The sequence below is a fragment of the Ambystoma mexicanum genome, chromosome 11 (genome assembly GCF_040938575.1).
Source record: "Ambystoma mexicanum isolate Mex_15411 chromosome 11, UKY_AmexF1_1, whole genome shotgun sequence".
Taxonomy (NCBI): Eukaryota; Metazoa; Chordata; class Amphibia; order Caudata; family Ambystomatidae; genus Ambystoma; species Ambystoma mexicanum.
In genome coordinates, this window is record NC_090934.1 from 16,001,478 (window position 1) to 16,018,193 (window position 16,716).

Genomic DNA, 16,716 nt, shown 5'->3' on the forward strand with positions numbered 1-16,716 from the left:
TGTCTTGTGGATGGAGGAGTGAGAGGTTTGTGGTCCAGCCCTTCAGTGTCTTGTGTCTACTGCTCACCTGTGTTGATGATGGAGAAGTGAGAAGTTTGTGGGCCAGCCCTTCAGTGTCTTGTGTTTACTGATCACCTGTGTTGATGATGGAGGAGTAAGAGGTTTGTGGGCCTGGCCCTTCAGTGTCATGTGGGTGGAGGAGTGAGAGGTTTGTGGGCCAGCCCTTCGGTGTCTTGTGGGTGGAGGAGTGAGAGGTTTGTGGGCCAGCCCTTCAGTGTCTTGTGTCTACTGCTCACCTCTGTTGATGATGGAGGAGTGAGAGGTTTGTGGCCCAGCCCTTCAGTATCTTGTGTCTACTGATCACCTGTGTTGATGATGGAGGAGTGAGAGGTTTGTGGGCCAGCCCTTCAGTGTCTTGTGTCTACTATTCACGTGTGTTGATGATGGAGGAGTGAGAGGTTTGTGATCTTGTGTCTTGTGTCTACTGATCACCTGCGGTGTGGGTGGAGGAGTGAGAGGTTTGTAGGCCAGCACTTCAGTGTCTTGTGGATGGAGGAGTGAGAGGTTTGTGGGCCAGCCCTTCAGTGTCTTGTTGATGGAGAAGTGAGAGGTTTGTGGGCCAGCCCTTCAGTGTCTTGTGTCTACTATTCACGTGTGTTGATGATGGAGGAGTGAGAGGTTTGTGATCTTGTGTCTTGTGTCTACTGATCACCTGCGGTGTGGGTGGAGGAGTGAGAGGTTTGTGGGCCAGCACTTCAGTGTCTTGTGGATGGAGGAGTGAGAGGTTTGTGGGCCAGCCCTTGGGTGTCTTGTGGGTGGAGGAGTGAGAGGTTTGTGGGCCAGCCCTTCAGTGTCTTGTGTCTACTGCTCACCTCTGTTGATGATGGAGGAGTGAGAGGTTTGTGGCCCAGCCCTTCAGTATCTTGTGTCTACTGATCACCTGTGTTGATGATGGAGGAGTGAGAGGTTTGTGGGCCAGCCCTTCAGTGTCTTGTGTCTACTATTCACGTGTGTTGATGATGGAGGAGTGAGAGGTTTGTGATCTTGTGTCTTGTGTCTACTGATCACCTGCGGTGTGGGTGGAGGAGTGAGAGGTTTGTAGGCCAGCACTTCAGTGTCTTGTGGATGGAGGAGTGAGAGGTTTGTGGGCCAGCCCTTCAGTGTCTTGTGGATGGAGGAGTGAGAGGTTTGTGGGCCAGCCCTTCAGTGTCTTGTGTCTACTATTCACGTGTGTTGATGATGGAGGAGTGAGAGGTTTGTGATCTTGTGTCTTGTGTCTACTGATCACCTGCGGTGTGGGTGGAGGAGTGAGAGGTTTGTGGGCCAGCACTTCAGTGTCTTGTGGATGGAGGAGTGAGAGGTTTGTGGGCCAGCCCTTCGGTGTCTTGTGGATGGAGGAGTGAGAGGTTTGGGGGCCAGCCCTTCAGTGTCTTGTGGATGGAGTAGTGAGAGGTTTGTGGGCCAGCCCTTCAGTGTCTTGTGGATGGAGGAGTGAGAGGTTTGGGGGCCAGCCCTTCAGTGCCTTGCGTCTACTGCTCTCACGCTTTAGTAGAACAGGAGCTAGAGCCCTTGTGGTCATGCCTTTGAGTGTGTTACCCTTTACCGGTTTGCAGCACACCTGAGGGTCATTGTCTTGTGTTTCTTGTGTCTAGAGCACACACAGGAGCCATGGGAAAGCACAACAGCAAACTGGCCCCGGAGATGCTGGACGACCTGGTGCGGAGCACAGAGTTCACTGAGCAGGAGCTGAAGCAGTGGTACAAAGGGTTCCTGAAGGACTGCCCCACCGGCATCCTGAACCTACAGGAGTTCCAGCAGCTCTACATCAAGGTAAGAGGGTGGGGGCTGAGGCAGGGGGGAGGGAGGAGGAGGGGCATCAGGAGACAGAAGGGGAAGGAGCTGAGGCAGGAGGTGTGAGGGGGGACATCAAGAGACAGGAAGTGGGGGGCTGAGGCGGGGGGCGGGAGCTGAGGCAGGGGGCGTGAGGGGGAGGGGCATCAAGAGACAGAAGGGAGGGTGCTGAGGCAGGGGCCATGAGGGGGCGGGGCATCAAGAGACAGAAGGGATGAGGCTGAGGTAGGGGGCGTGAGGGGGGAGGGGCATCAAGAGATAGGAGGTGGGGGGGCTGAGGCGGGGGGCGGGACCTGAGGCAGGGGGCGTGAGGGGGGAGGGGTATCAAGGGACAGAATGGATGGGGCTGAGGCCGGGGGCATGAGGGCGAGGGGCATCATGAGACAGAAGAGATGGAGCTGAGGCAGGGGGCGTGAGAGGGAGGGGCCTCAAGAGACAAGGTTTGGAGCTGGGACAGAGGGCGTGAGGGGGAGGGGCATCAAGAGACAGAAGAGATGGAGCTGACGCAGGGGGCGTGAGGAGGAGGGGCATCACGAGACTGGGGGGATGGAGCTGAGGCAGGGGGCGTGAGGGGGAGGGGCATCAAGAGACAGAAGGGATGGATCTGAGGGGCTCAAGAGACAGAAGTAATGGAGCTGAGGCAGGGGACGTGAGGGGGAGGGGCATCATGAGACAGAAGGGAGGGTGCTGAGGCTGGGGGCATGAGGGGGTGGGGCATCACCAGACAGAAGGGGTGGAGCTGAGGCAGGTACATGAGGGGGGAGGGGCCTCAAGAGACAGAAGGGATGGAGCTGAGGCAGGGGGCGTGAGGGGCGGGGCATCAAGAGGCAGAAGGGGTGGAGCTGAGGCAGGTGCATGAGGGGGGAGGGGCCTCAAGAGACACAAGGAATGGAGCTGAGGCAGGGGGCGTGAGGGGGCGGGGCATCAAGAGACAAGTAATGGAGCTGAGGCAGGGGGCGTGAGGGGGGAAGGCCCTCAAGAGACAGAAGGGATGGAGCTGAGGCAGGGGGCGTGAGGGGCGGGGCATCAAGAGGCAGAAGGGGTGGAGCTGAGGCAGGTGCATGAGGGGGGAGGGCCTCAAGAGACACAAGGAATGGAGCTGAGGCAGGGGGCGTGAGGGGGGAGGGCATCAAGAGACAAGTAATGGAGCTGAGGCAGGGGGCGTGAGGGGGGAAGGCCCTCAAGAGACAGAAGGAATGGAGCTGAGGCAGGGGGCGTGAGGGGGGAGGGCATCAAGAGACAAGGGTTGGAGCTGGGACAGGGGACGTGAGGGGGAGGGGCATCATGAGACAGAAGGGAGGGTGCTGAGGCTGGGGGCATGAGGGGGTGGGGCATCACCAGACAGAAGGGGTGGAGCTGAGGCAGGTGCATGAGGGGGGAGGGGCCTCAAGAGACAGAAGGGATGGAGCTAAGGCGGGTGGCGTGAGGGGGGAAGGCCCTCAAGAGACAAAAGGAATGGAACTGAGGCAGGGGGCGTGAGGGGCGGGGCATCAAGAGGCAGAAGGGATGGAGCTGAGCCAGGGGGTGGGAGGGGGAGGGGCCTCAAAAGACAGAAGGAATGCAGCTGCGGCAGGGGGCGTGAGGGGGAGGGGCATCATGAGACAGAATATGTAGTTAAACAAGTGTTCTACGTTCAGTATTTGAATACATTGTTCTTAACATGTGCTCGCGGATTAGTTTCATTGCACGAGTAATCCTTTACACACAAGTCAACGAAGGAAAAGGTCTCAGTTCACGACCTCAACAAGTGGCCTGGAGGCAAGTTACGTATTAGCTACATACAGAGGTCAAGACAGCCATGTTGTATTTCGGAATGACATCGTCCACCATTTTAACTCACAGGGTGACTTTACAAAGTGAACCTAAAATGGCGGATTGACCTAAAATGGCGGCTTACATTGATTTTGAGGTCAGGACCTTGCAACACGTATTTCTTCGCAAGCGACTTGTATACATATATTTATTGCGATAGGAGGCACGATATAATTTCTCATTTGACACAGTCAAGGTTGTATAAAAAGATCTACTTTATTATTATTACAACAGACAGTTCTAGCACACTACAAAATACAACCCACCCTGTAATGGAACACAGAGGACAGACAGTTTCACGAAGGAAAGTGATGCACTCTGGATACTGACAGGAGGATAGTCGGCAAAGCAATCAGTCTCAACTGTGCAAAGTTATTTGGTTTCAGCACCAAGAGAGCAAAGGGGCGTAAATGTCACTAGGGGCCTTTGGAGAAGGACCAGAAGAACAGAACCACAATGTACTTGGTGCTTGTGATGATCTTGTTGCTCGACAGCGTCAAGTTGGTTAAAGGACACTTAGCAGCTCCTGTGACAGAGTTCAAGATGGGAGACAGCTGCGGGTATCAGGCAGCATGCAGTTCGGCAAGCAAGGCTGGACGTACAGTTGCAGGCTGGCTTACATGGTGGCTCGGGGTCAAGAACCATCTCTGTGCTGGTTGGCGGATCTGGAACGCTGGTCAAGGTGTCTCAAATGGCTTTGATGACTGCAGATTGACAAGTCAGTGGTGCAGCAGGTCGCGGTACGAGGGCTTGACTGCCTCAAAAATGTCCTTAAAAGATGGACACTGGTTGGTGCTTGTCGTGACACTCCTCCTAGCTTCCTCGCAGGACTCGTGGCATCCTTCGAGGCAGATGGCCCAAAGCTGAGGAGAGTTTTTGCAGGCAACGGCCTTGTCCTTTGGTCAGAGACTCTCTGGCATTTCCCAGCTAGGAAGCTTGCTGGCAGAACCTAGCAGGGCATGCTGTGTGCCAGCTGGTTACTGGTTCTGGAGCGGCTGGACGCGTCCTCTGGGTTTTGCATCTCCCTCTGTTCCCTGGGAGCTGTTTAGGGGAGGGCTATTGCTTCCCTCTTAGAAATCCTGGCCTTCCTTCGCTGGTGGAAGCTGTAAGGCAGACTGTACCTTTAGCCAGTGTCCAAATTAGTCCTTCTTCTTACTCCTTTTCAAGTCGCCAGATGATCTGCTAAGAGAGGGGCTCAGCCCTCTTTTAAAGTCAAATGGGCTCCAGTGATTAATCCAGATTAAGCCTGCCTTAATAAACCAATCCTGGGTACCCACCAACAATCTTCTATTATGCGTGAGGTCATAACCAGAGTGCTTAGCAACAGGACAGGTAAGGTGTGACAACATGCACTACTAGGTCCCACCCATCTTACTGTCTGTTGTGGATCGAAGTGTCTCTCTAGTTAATTGAGCCCTCTGTGACTCTTGATTAAAGCGCAGGTCTCCCTTGAAGTTTGTGGTGAGAACAGACTTTCTGTCTCCATCAAATCACACACTTCTCTCTGAAAGGGGGTCCCCTTGCAGGTTTTGCCTACTGTAAACAGTTGTCCCAAACATGACATTCACTGCCCTTCACACAGAGGGGTGGGATCTAGCTTCAAGCTGACACATTGCATATGAAAGAGGTGTTAGGGTTTCCTGCTCTTTGTCCGTTCTGTGACCAGGCCTCTTCACAGGCCTGCTTCAATTAACTCTCATCAGTATGCGCTGCCACCACAAAGAACTACAACGAGCAGGGTGGATCCATGGAGCCTTTGTTAGTTAATTAGGCTGGCCATGCCAGGAGAAAGGTTTGGCCCTCCCCCTTCTGAGATGACATTGTATTTGTATTTTATTTATTTCTATAGCGCACCAGGCCCAGGGGCAACCGGGCGCTTAACTTAGTTGCAACAAGATGAAAGCATGACAAGGCAATGTGACAGAGTATTACAGGATTATTACAGGAAGATTTACAAAATTTACAAAATATACATTCAAACGAATACCGATAAGGCAGTGATTTACAGGATAGATAATAAGGGATGCAGAGTAGGTCAAAGTGCAAGTAGGGCAGTAAGCTGGTGTTAGCAGTCTTGGGCGGATAGCCAAGCTTTGGTAAGGTATTTGAATTTCAGGAAGGAAGGTTCTGCTCTAAGGTCATTGGGGAGTGAGTTCCAAAGTTTGGCTGCCAGGATGGGGAAGCTGGTTCCACCAGATCTTTAGAGATTAAAACGCGGGATGTCAAGGCAGTTGGCTTGGGCCGCTCTGCGAGGTCTGGTAGAATTGTGGAAAGAGAATCTGTTTGCCAGGTAGCGAGGGGCTTGGTTGTGGAGGCATTTGTGTGTGAGAGCCAGGGACTTCAAGGAGATGCGATGTGGGATAGAGAGCCAGTGCAGGTTGCGCCTGGTGTCAGATATATGCTGGCGCCTAGGAATGTTAAGGGCCGCTCTGATTGCATTATTTTGGACAATTTGTAGCTTGTTTAAGTTGCGGAGATTAGTACCTAGATAGAGGGCATTACAGTAGTCGACCTTGGATAGTACAAGGGTCCTGGCCAAGGTTACGCAGTTAGCAGTGGTTAGGAACGGGCGACAGGCGGTGATGAGCTTGCAAGTATGCGCTGCTGCAGATGAAACTGCGTTGGATTGTCTAGTCAGGGATAGGGTTGAGTCGATGTAGATCCCTAGGGTTTTCGTGTCCTTAGCAATCGGGATGGTGTTCCCATCAATGGTGAAAGACTTGAAGGCAGGGTCAAGTTTAGTGAGTTTTTGTGGTGACCCAAGAATGAGGAGCTCTGTCTTTTCATCATTTAGGCAGAGGCCGTGTTGGGCCATCCACGCTTGGATGACCTGGTAGATGGCGTTGATGGCAAGGGAGTCAGTTGTGTAGTCTCCTGTGATGGGGATTAGTATCTGTGTGTCGTCAGCGTAATTGGTATACGTGACGCCCAAATGGTCCAAAATATCAAAAAGGGGTTTGGTAAACACGTTATATAACGTGGGCGAGACACAGGACCCTTGAGGCACACCACAAGAGACCGGAGCGGGTGGTGCGGCCGCAAGTGGGGAGAACACGCGCATTGATCTATTATCCAGGAAGGATCTGATCCAAGTGGCGGCATTTTCTGAGAAATGTGCGGCTGATTTGAGGTGATGGCCGAGAATTTTGTGATTGACAAGATCAAAAGCAGCAGAGAGGTCCAGGTGAAGTAATAACGCCAGTTTGCCTTTGTCTTTGAGATCTTCGATCTGCGTTTTTAAATCGATAAGGGCGGTCTCAGTGCCATGGCGAGGCCGGAAGCCTGATTGCCTGAGTCCCAGAAGTTTATTTGATTCAAGGTATTCCTGAATTTGTAGGTAGGCCGCGCGGTCAAGGATTTTTAGTAAAAAAGGTACAGTGGTAATTGGTCTGTAGTTTGTGGGTATGCTGGGGTCCAGGGTAGGTTTTTTCAGAAGCGGGATAACCCATGCATCCTTAAGATTGTCCGGTACAATCCCAGAGCTAAAGGAGGAGTTGATGAGCGTAGTGATGAATGGTGCTAGGTCGTGAGCAGCTTCCTTAATAATAGGGGCAGGACAAAGGTCACCCTGACAATTGGACGGTTTAAGGCTAGTGATAATCTTTTCCACTTCGAGAATGGAGAGTGGAGAGAAGCTAAAAGGAGTCAGAGAGTCTGTGATAGAGAGGTTTATGGTAGGTATAGGGATCTGTAGAGGGTTGGATTGAAGGCTAGATTGTTTGTTGTTGATTTTAATTTGGAGAGTGGCAATCTTACCTAGGAGAGCTTCTTGGATTTTGGAGCACCAGGTGCTATCTTTGGTACAGGTGTCAGGTGGAGTAACAGGAGTTTCAAGTTCTTTTAGGATTTTAAACAATTCTTTGGTGTTAGATTTGGCTTGCTCGATGCGTTTGTTATATGTGTCTTTTTTTGCCTGGAATATAGCTTCCTTGTAATTAAGGGTGGCCAGGAGTACGCGTGATTTGTTAGCTAGAGAGTGATTGCTTCTCCAGTGGGATTCTGCAATTCGTTTTTCTTTGCGTAGTGCTCTGAGATGGGGTGTAAACCAAGAGTTTAGGTGGGCTCGAGGTTTAGATTTTCTCAGTTTCGAAGGTGCAATGGTGTCTAAGGCTGTAAGCATGGCCCGGTTGAATGTGTCGACCAGGGCCGTAGGGTCAGAGCATGAGGGATCCCGAACATTGAGAGCTGGAAGGAGGAGGGGGAGGAGTCTATCGCAGGTAATGTTGCGTTTGTTACGGGTGGCCATAGCCGGGGCAATGTTGTGAGGGAGGCTGATAGGTTTGGACTCAATATTGAATGTAATTAAGTTGTGGTCTGTCCAGGCGCACTGTTGGTTAGAGGTGATGTTGATGGGACAGTTGAGGGCGGCTAGCCAGTCAAGGGTTCTACCCTTGTTGTGGGTGGGTTGGTTTAGGAACTGAGTGAATCCAGCATTAGTGAGGATGTTGTCAATAGACGAAGCAGCAGTGTCCTTGGGGTCGTGGAGGCCTAAGTTGAAATCCCCCAGTATCATGACCTGGGAGATAGCTTTGGTGTTGTGTGTGAAGATGTTGGAGAGGTCCTCCGCGAAGGTGGATAGAGGGCCGGGTGGCCGGTAGAGTAGATGGAAGGTGATAGAATGGTTGGGTGTGACAGCTAGTTTAGCTGTCAGTGCTTCCAGAGTGGAGGAGTGATGTGTGGCTGAGAGGTGGAAGTTCAGAGAGTTTTTGTGGATGATGGCGATGCCACCTCCTTTAGATTGGATGGGATTACGGTCATGTCTGATAATGTTGTAGTCAGGAGGGATAGCGAGGGAGAGAAGAGGACCTGAAGCTGGGTGGAGCCAGGTTTCAGTGATTGCTATAAAGTCGAGGTCAAGGTTGAGGATCAAGTCAGCTACTTCTAGGGCGTGAGCCGGGAGTGATCTGGCGTTGATTAGCGCGCCTTTGATATTGTTTAAGTTAGGGGAGTTGGAAGATGGTGGTAGATTAGGTGAAAGTGTAGGTGGTGACAAAGGGAGAGGCAGTTTGATGCGGTGAGCTAAATGATGGGAAGCGTGGGTAAGGCGCGAGCCAAGTCTAGCATTTCTCAAGGAGATAGAGCAGGGTAGGTTAGGTAAAGGTCTGGTGGCGAAGTGCTGGATCCAGAGGGCTGGGTTGTTAAGATAAGGGTTGGTGTGGTGAGCGTGGGATGGCATAGTTGAGGTGTGATGCAAGTAAGAGTGGTAGATAGAGGTGGTGGTATGGTATAGTGCAGTGCAGCCAGAGTGCAGTATAAGGAGGAGAAGGGTAGGCAGCAGTCTGGTAAGTAGGGTATTGAAAGAGTACAGTGGTGAGTTTGCGGTAGTTAGACTGTTGGTGGGGGGCATGTTGACCTAGTAGAGTCTAAGCGCGCGTGGTCTGGTAAGGAATGCGAGGGCGACCATATGACATTTACACAATAACAGTAGTCTGTTAGTGACTAGGGGCACAACACAATTGCGGTGGTCAGTTAGCGACCATAAGGCACAACACAAATAGCAATGGTCAGTTAGCGACCATAAGGCACAACAAAGTTGCAGTGGTCAGTTAGCGACCATAAGGCACAACACAATTGCAGTGGTCAGTTAGCGACCATAAGGCACAACACAATTGCAGTGGTCAGTTAGCGACCATAAGGCACAACACAATTGCAGTGGTCAGTTAGTGACCAAAGGCACAACACAAATAGCAGTGGTCAGTTAGCGACCATAAGGCACAACACAATTGCAGTGGTCAGTTAGCGACCATAAGGCACAACACAATTGCAGTGGTCAGTTAGCGACCATAAGGCACAACACAATTGCAGTGGTCAGTTAGCGACCATAAGGCACAACACAATTGCAGTGGTCAGTTAGCGACCATAAGGCACAACACAATTGCAGTGGTCAGATTAGCGACCATAAGGCACAACACAATTGCAGTGGTCAGTTAGCGACCATAAGGCACAACACAATTGCAGTGGTCCGTAGGCGACCAAAGGGCACAGCCAGTAGCAGTCATGAGGCATAAAGCACTAGTGGCTGAAAGTGACTGTACTATTGAGAGGTGGCAGTAACGCATAGAGGCAGCGGAGTTGGAGGCATAAGTGTATGTAGCAAACAGTTATCAAGGGTGGAAAAAAAACCGAGTTCAAATGTTTGTGATTGCGGAGTAGCAGAAGACATACAAGAAAGCACAATAGTGTAGACTGAAGGGTATCCCCTCTACTCACAATGGATTAAAGGTCCGAGTAGACACTAGCTCCAAGGCTCCGGAGGCGAACAGGGGGCAAACAGGGGCCTTAGTGCGGGCCTTTGTTGAGAAGCCGGCGTTCCCGCCTGCCGGCGGAAGGGGATAAATATGAAAGGGGAGGTCAACAGCTGATTCGTGCGGCAAGAGCCTCGCTCTGGTGCCGCGATGCGCCCGCCATTGCTGGGCCAGGCGGAAGAGTCTGACGGAGTCAGTCGATTCTCACGAAGCGTTGCGCTTCAGAAATCGACGAGCAGCTGGAAATCAATAAATATGCACGATGGCCATACCTGACTGAGATAAGATGGCAACCCTCGCCCTTGAGGGAAATCGGTGAGGCAGGGTGATCTGACGCATGGCCGAACCGTGTGTAGCTGAAGATGCTCCTCGGCTCAGGAGGCTAGTGCTCCTGCCCCTCCTCCGTGGTGTGCTGCTGCGGCTGGAGCGGTAAGGGCAGAGTTCCTGGCCCCTGGCTCCTGAGGCTCCGAACAGGCTCTCAACAGGCCTTTGTATGGCCTTCGTAAGGGCCGCCGGCAGATCCGCCTGCCGGCGGATGTAGTGGCGTGGATAAGCGAGGCTTAGCCTCGTTGTGGCGCCGCGATGCGCCCGGCATGCGGGGGTCAGGCAGGAAGTAGGACAAGGCCAGGCAGGCCTTCGATGCAGCTTACCAGCTGTTGCGGTTTCCAACGATGGGGAAAGGGCTCCTGCCCTCTTCCCTTGGATGGGGCGACGAAGTGAGGCCAGACAGGCTCTCAACAGGCCTTTGTATGGCCTTCGTAAGGGCCGCCGGCAGATCCGCCTGCCGGCGGATGTAGTGGCGTGGATAAGCGAGGCTTAGCCTCGTTGTGGCGCCGCGATGCACCCGGCATGCGGGGGTCAGGCAGGAAGTAGGACAAGGCCAGGCAGGCCTTCGATGCAGCTTACCAGCTGTTGCGGTTTCCAACGATGGGGAAAGGGCTCCTGCCCTCTTCCCTTGGATGGGGAGACGAAGTGGTGTACATGGTGTAATCATTGCTGTCACATTCCAACTAAGTGTGACAGGGAAGACTACGCCTGTAGACTGTGTCCGACAGAGTACATGTGACTATGTGTTTGTTGTGCGGTGAGCATAGGAAAATGTTTGAGGTTTAGCCCTGGACATTGTCTGAGGTTATATCCCATCATTCAATTTCTGAAAAAAGTATTTTAAAAAAGCCCAGACGAGTGCACACCCACAGTGTGGATGGTCAAATTCCTCACAGACACCGATGTGTCTGGTTCTGTTCTAGGCCCTCATACACGGTGTCCCTCCTCCCAAGTGGACCACATACTAATATAACATGTTTGAGGAGAGTTGTACTCGGTTATGGACGTCTCAGGAGGGGACGTTCAGGGTGTGGGGAGGGAGGGAAGAATGTATAGTGGAGTGAGGATTGGGGATGAAGCCTAGAGGAGTGAGTTATGGGTGTGAGGGTCAAGGTATAGTGGAGAGTTGAGGGTGAGGAATGATGGAGGGAGTTATGGGGTATGAGGCATGAGGTAAGGTGCAGTGCAGTGAGTTATGGAGTGTGAGAACTCGGATGGGGTATAGTGGGGGAGTTATGGAGTGTGAGGCATGGGGTGTGGTAGAGTGGAGGGAGTTATCCAGTATGAGATCCGGCATGTGAGGTCTGGGATAAGGTAGTGTGGAGGAAGGTATGGGGTGTGAGGAATGGGGTGGAGTATAGTGGGGGGAGTTATGGAGGCTGGGGCATGGGAGATGTAGAGTGGAGTGGGTTATGGGTTGTGAGGGTTGGAAGCAAAGTATAGTGGATAGCTGAGGGTGGGAGGGAGTTATGGGGTGAGAAGTGGGGAGAGGTATACCAGAGGGAGTTCTTGGGTGTGAGGGTTAGGGAAGAGGAATAGTGGATGGAGTTATGTGGTGAGAGGACTGGGTGTGGGGTATGAGGGAGGGAGTTATGGAGTGTGAAGCATGGGGTGAGGTAGCATGGAGGGGGATATGGTTTTGAGGGTTTGGGCAAGGTATAGTGGAGAGTTGAGGATGAGGAATGATGGAATGAGTTATGGGGTTTGAGGGTCAGGGCAAGGTATAGTGGAGGGAATGATGGTGAAGTATAGTGTAGAGTTGAGAATGAGGAATGATGGGGGGAGTTATGGGGTGTGAGGGTTGGGGCAACTCATAGTGAAGGAAGTTATGAAGTGTGAGGCATGGGGTGAGATAGAGTGGAGGGAGTTATGCAGTGTGAGACCTAGGGACGAGGTAGAGTGGACGGAGTTATGGGGTGTGAGGACTGGGATGAGGTAAATTGGAGAAAGTTATGGGGTGTGAGGACTGGGGTGGAGGTAGAGTGGAGGGAGTTATGGGGTATGAGGACTGAGGTGAGGTAGAGTGGAGGGAGGTATGCAGTGTGAGAACTGGGGGTGAGGTAGAGTGGAGGAAGGTATGGAGTGTGAGGACTGGGGTGAGGTAGAGTGGAAGGAGTTATGCAGTGTGAGAACTGAGGTGTAAGGTCTGGGATACGGTAGAGTGGAGGAAGGTATGGGGTGTGAGGACTGGGGTGGAGTAAACTGGAGAACATTATGGGGTGTGAGGACTGGGGTGGGGTCTACTGGAGGGAGTTATGGGGTGTGAGAACTGGGATGTGGTATAATGGAGTGAGTTGTAGAGTGTGAGGCATGGAGTGAGATAGAGTGGAGGGAGTTATGGAGTGTGAGGACTGGGGTGGGGTAAACTGGAGAACGTTATGGGGTCTGAGGACTGGGGTGGAGTATACTGGAGGGAGTTATGGGGTTTGAGAACTGGGGTGTGGTATACTGGAGTGAGTTGTAGAGTGTGAGGCATGGAGTGAGATAGAGTGGAGGGAGTTATGGAGTGTGAGGACTTGGGTGGGGTAAACTGGAGAACGTTATGGGGTGTGAGGACTGGGGTGGGGTATAGTGGAGGGAGTTATGGCGTGTGAGAACTGGGGTGTGGTATAGTGGAGTGAGTTGTAGAGTGTGAGGCATGGGGAGAGATAGAGTGGAGGGAGTTATGGAGTGTGCGGGTTGGGGAGAGGTATAGTGGAGAGTTGAGGATGAGGAATGATGGAGAGAGTTATGACGTGAGAGGGTTGTGGGTGAGGTATAGTAGAGGGAGTTTAGGTTGAGGTATAGTGGAGAGAGTTATGGAGTGTGAGGCATAGCATGAGGTAGAGTGGAGGAAGTTATGGAGTTTGAGGGTTGGGGTAAGGTATACTGGAGGGAATTATGGTGAGTTATTTATTTATTTATTTATGTATTTTAATTTTTATAATGCACCAACATGCCTCTGCTAGTGGAGAGTTGAGGGTGAGGAATGATGGAGAGGGTTATGGGATGGGAGTGTCAGGGCAAGATATAGTGGAGGAAGAGTGTGAGGCATGGGGTGAAGTAGAGTGGAGGAAGTTATTGAGTGTGAGGACTGAGGTGCGGTAGAGTGGAGGGAGTTATGCAATGTGAGAACTGTGAGTGTGGTAGAGTGGAGGAAGGTATGGAGTGTGAGGACTGGGGTGAGGTAGTGTGGAGGGAGTTATGCAGTGTGAGAACTGGGGTGTAAGGTCTGGGATAAGGTAGGGTGGAGGAAGGTATGGGGTATGAGGACTGGGATGGGGTATAGTGTGGGGAGTTATGAAGTGTGAGGGTTGGGGACGAGGTATAGTGCAGAGTTGAGGATGAGGAATGATGGAGGAAGCTATGGGTGAGTGGTGGGTGAGGTATAGCAGAGGGAGTTTAGAACGAGGTGTAGTGGAGCGTTGGGGGCCAAGGTATACTGGACATAGTTATGGGGTGTGATGGCTGGGGGCAAGCTGTAGTGCAGAGGTGAGGGCAATATATAGTGAAGGGTTGACAGCAAGGTATAGTAAAGGAAGATATGGGGTTTAAAGGTTGGAATGAGGTATAGTGGAGGGCTGAGGGTGAAGTATGGGTTTGATGGTTTGGGGATGAGGTATAGTGGAGGGATATGGGGGTGTGATGACTGTTGAGGGTTAGAGTGGTGGGAGTTATGGGGCATGAGGGTTGGGGTGAGGTATAGTGGAGCGCTGAGGGTGAGGTATGGGTTTGAGGGTTTGGGGAAGAGGTATAGCAGACAAATGGGGGTGACAATTAGTGGGAGGTAGAGTGGGGGTGTTATGGAGTATAAAGGCTGGTGTAAGGTGTGCTGGAGGGTTGATGGCAAAGTAAAATGAAGGTATTTATGGGATCTGAGGGTTGCGGCTGAGGTATAGTAGAGGGTATTATGGGGTGTGAGGGTTGGGGATGAGGTATAGTAGAGGGTGTTTTGGGTGTGGGGGTTAGGGATGAGGTACAGTAGAGGGTGTTATGGGGTGTGAGGGTTGGGAATTAGGTATAGTAGAGGGTGTTATGGGGTAGGATGGTTGGGGATGATGTATAGTAGAGGGTGTTATGGGGTGTGAGGGTTGGGGATGAGGTATAGTAGAGGGTGTTATGGGTGTAAGGGTTGGGGATTAGGTATAAAGGGGGTGTTATTGGGTGTGAGGGTTTGGGATTAGATATAGTAGAGGGTGCTATGGGATGTGAGAGTTGGGGATGAGGTATAGTAGAGGCTGTTATGGGGTGTGAGGGTTAGGTATGAGGTACAGTAGAGGGTGTTATGGGGTGTGAGTGTTGGAGATGAGGTATAGTAGAGGATGTTATGGGGTGTGAGGGTTGGGGATGAGGTATAGTAGAGGCTGGTATGGGGTGTGAGGGTTAGGGTTGAGGTACAGTAGAGGGTGTTATGGGGTGTGATTGTTGGAGATGAGGTATAGTAGAGGATGTTATGGGGTGTGAGGGTTGGGGATGAGGTATAGTAGAGGGTGTTATTGGGTAGGAGGGTTGGGGATGATGTATAGTAGAGGGTGTTATAGGGTGTGAGGGTTGGGATTGAGGTATAGTAGAGGGTGTTATGGGGTGTGAGGGTTGGGGATTAGGTATATAGGAGGGCGTTATGGGGTGTGAGGGTTTGGGATTAGGTATAGTAGAGGGTGCTATGGGGTGTGAGAGTTGGGGATGAGGTATAGTAGAGTGTGTTATGTGGTGTGAGGGTTGGGGATGAAGTATAGCAGAGGGGGTTATCGGGTATGAGGATTGGGGTGAGGTATAGTAGAGGGTGTTATTGGGTAGGAGGGTTGAGGATGACATATAGTAGAGGGTGTTATGGGGTGTGAGAGGTGGGGATGAGGTATAGTAGAGGGTGTTATGGGGTGTGAGGGTTGGGGATTAGGTATAGCAGAGGGTGTTATGGGGTGTGAGGGTTTGGGATTAGGTATAGTGGAGGGTGTTATGGGGTGTGAGAGTTGGGGTGAGGTATAGTAGAGGGGGTTATTGGGTATGAGGGTTGGGGTGAGGTATAGAAGAGGGTTTTATGGGATGTGAGGGTTGGGGATGAGGTACAGTAGAGGGTTTATGGGATGTGAGGGTTAGGGATGAGGTATAGAAGAGTGTGTTATGGGTGTGAGGGTTGGGGATGAGGTAATGAAGAAAGTGTTATGGGTGTGAGGGTTGGAGATGAGGTATAGAAGAGGGTGTTATGGGGTGTGAAGATTGGGGATTAGATATAGTAGAGGCTGTTATGGGGTGTGAGGGTTAGGGATGAGGTACAGTAGAGGGTGTTATGGGGTGTGAGTGTTGGAGATGAGGTATAGTAGAGGATGTTATGGGGTGTGAGGGTTGGGGATGAGGTATAGCAGAGGGTGTTATGGGGTGTGAGGGTTAGGGATGAGGTACAGTAGAGGGTGTTATCGGGTGTGATTGTTGGAGATGAGGTATAGTAGAGGATGTTATGGGGTGTGAGGGTTGGGGATGAGGTATAGTAGAGGGTGTTATTGGCTAGGAGGGTTGGGGATGATGTATAGTAGAGGGTGTTATAGGGTGTGAGGGTTGGGATTGAGGTATAGTAGAGGGTGTTATGGGTGTAAGGGTTGGGGATTAGGTATATAAGAGGGCGTTATGGGGTGTAAGGGTTTGGGATTAGTTATAGTATAGGGTGCTATGGGGTGTGAGAGTTGGGGATGAGGTATAGTAGAGTGTGTTATGTGGTGTGAGGGTTGGGGATGAAGTATAGCAGAGGGGGTTATCGGGTATGAGGATTGGGGTGAGGTATAGTAGAGGGTGTTATTGGGTAGGAGGGTTGAGGATGACATATAGTAGAGGGTGTTATGGGGTGTGAGAGGTGGGGATGAGGTATAGTAGAGGGTGTTATGGGGTGTGAGGGTTGGGGATTAGGTATAGCAGAGGGTGTTATGGGGTGTGAGGGTTTGGGATTAGGTATAGTGGAGGATGTTATGGAGTGTGAGAGTTGGGGTGAGGTATAGTAGAGGGGGTTATTGGGTATGAGGGTTGGGGGTGAGGTATAGAAGAGGGTTTTATGGGATGTGAGGGTTGGGGATGAGGTATAGTAGAGGCTTTATGGGATTTGAGTGTTAGGGATGAGGTATAGAAGAGTGTGTTATGGGTGTGAGGGTTGGGGATGAGGTAATGAAGAAAGTGTTATGGGTTTGAGGGTTGGAGATGAGGTATAGAAGAGGGTGTTATGGGGTGTGAGGATTGGGGATTAGGTATAGTAGAGGCTGTTATGGGGTGTGAGGGTTAGGGATGAGGTACAGTAGAGGGTGTTATGGGGTGTGAGTGTTGGAGATGAGGTATAGTAGAGGATGTTATCGGGTGTGAGGGTTGAGGATGAGGTATAGTAGAGGCTGTTATGGGGTGTGAGGGTTAGGGATGAGGGACAGTAGAGGGTGTTATGGGGTGCGCGTGTTGGAGATGAGGTATAGTAGAGGATGTTATGGGGTGTGAGGGTTGGGGATGGGGTATAGCAGAGGGTGTTATG

The 16,716-nt window shown here is 51.6% G+C and overlaps 1 protein-coding gene across 1 annotated transcript in view; it reads left to right on the forward strand.

The window, feature by feature from the left end:
- The window catches only part of HPCAL4 (hippocalcin like 4), a 365,622-nt gene that overhangs the window by 267,130 nt on the left and 81,776 nt on the right, over positions 1-16,716 (forward strand). Inside the window, exon 2 of the mRNA XM_069622406.1 lies at positions 1,653-1,830. Within this exon, the coding sequence (XP_069478507.1) occupies positions 1,669-1,830 (162 nt within the window). The 5' untranslated portion in view covers positions 1,653-1,668. The remainder of the gene's footprint in view (positions 1-1,652; positions 1,831-16,716) is intronic.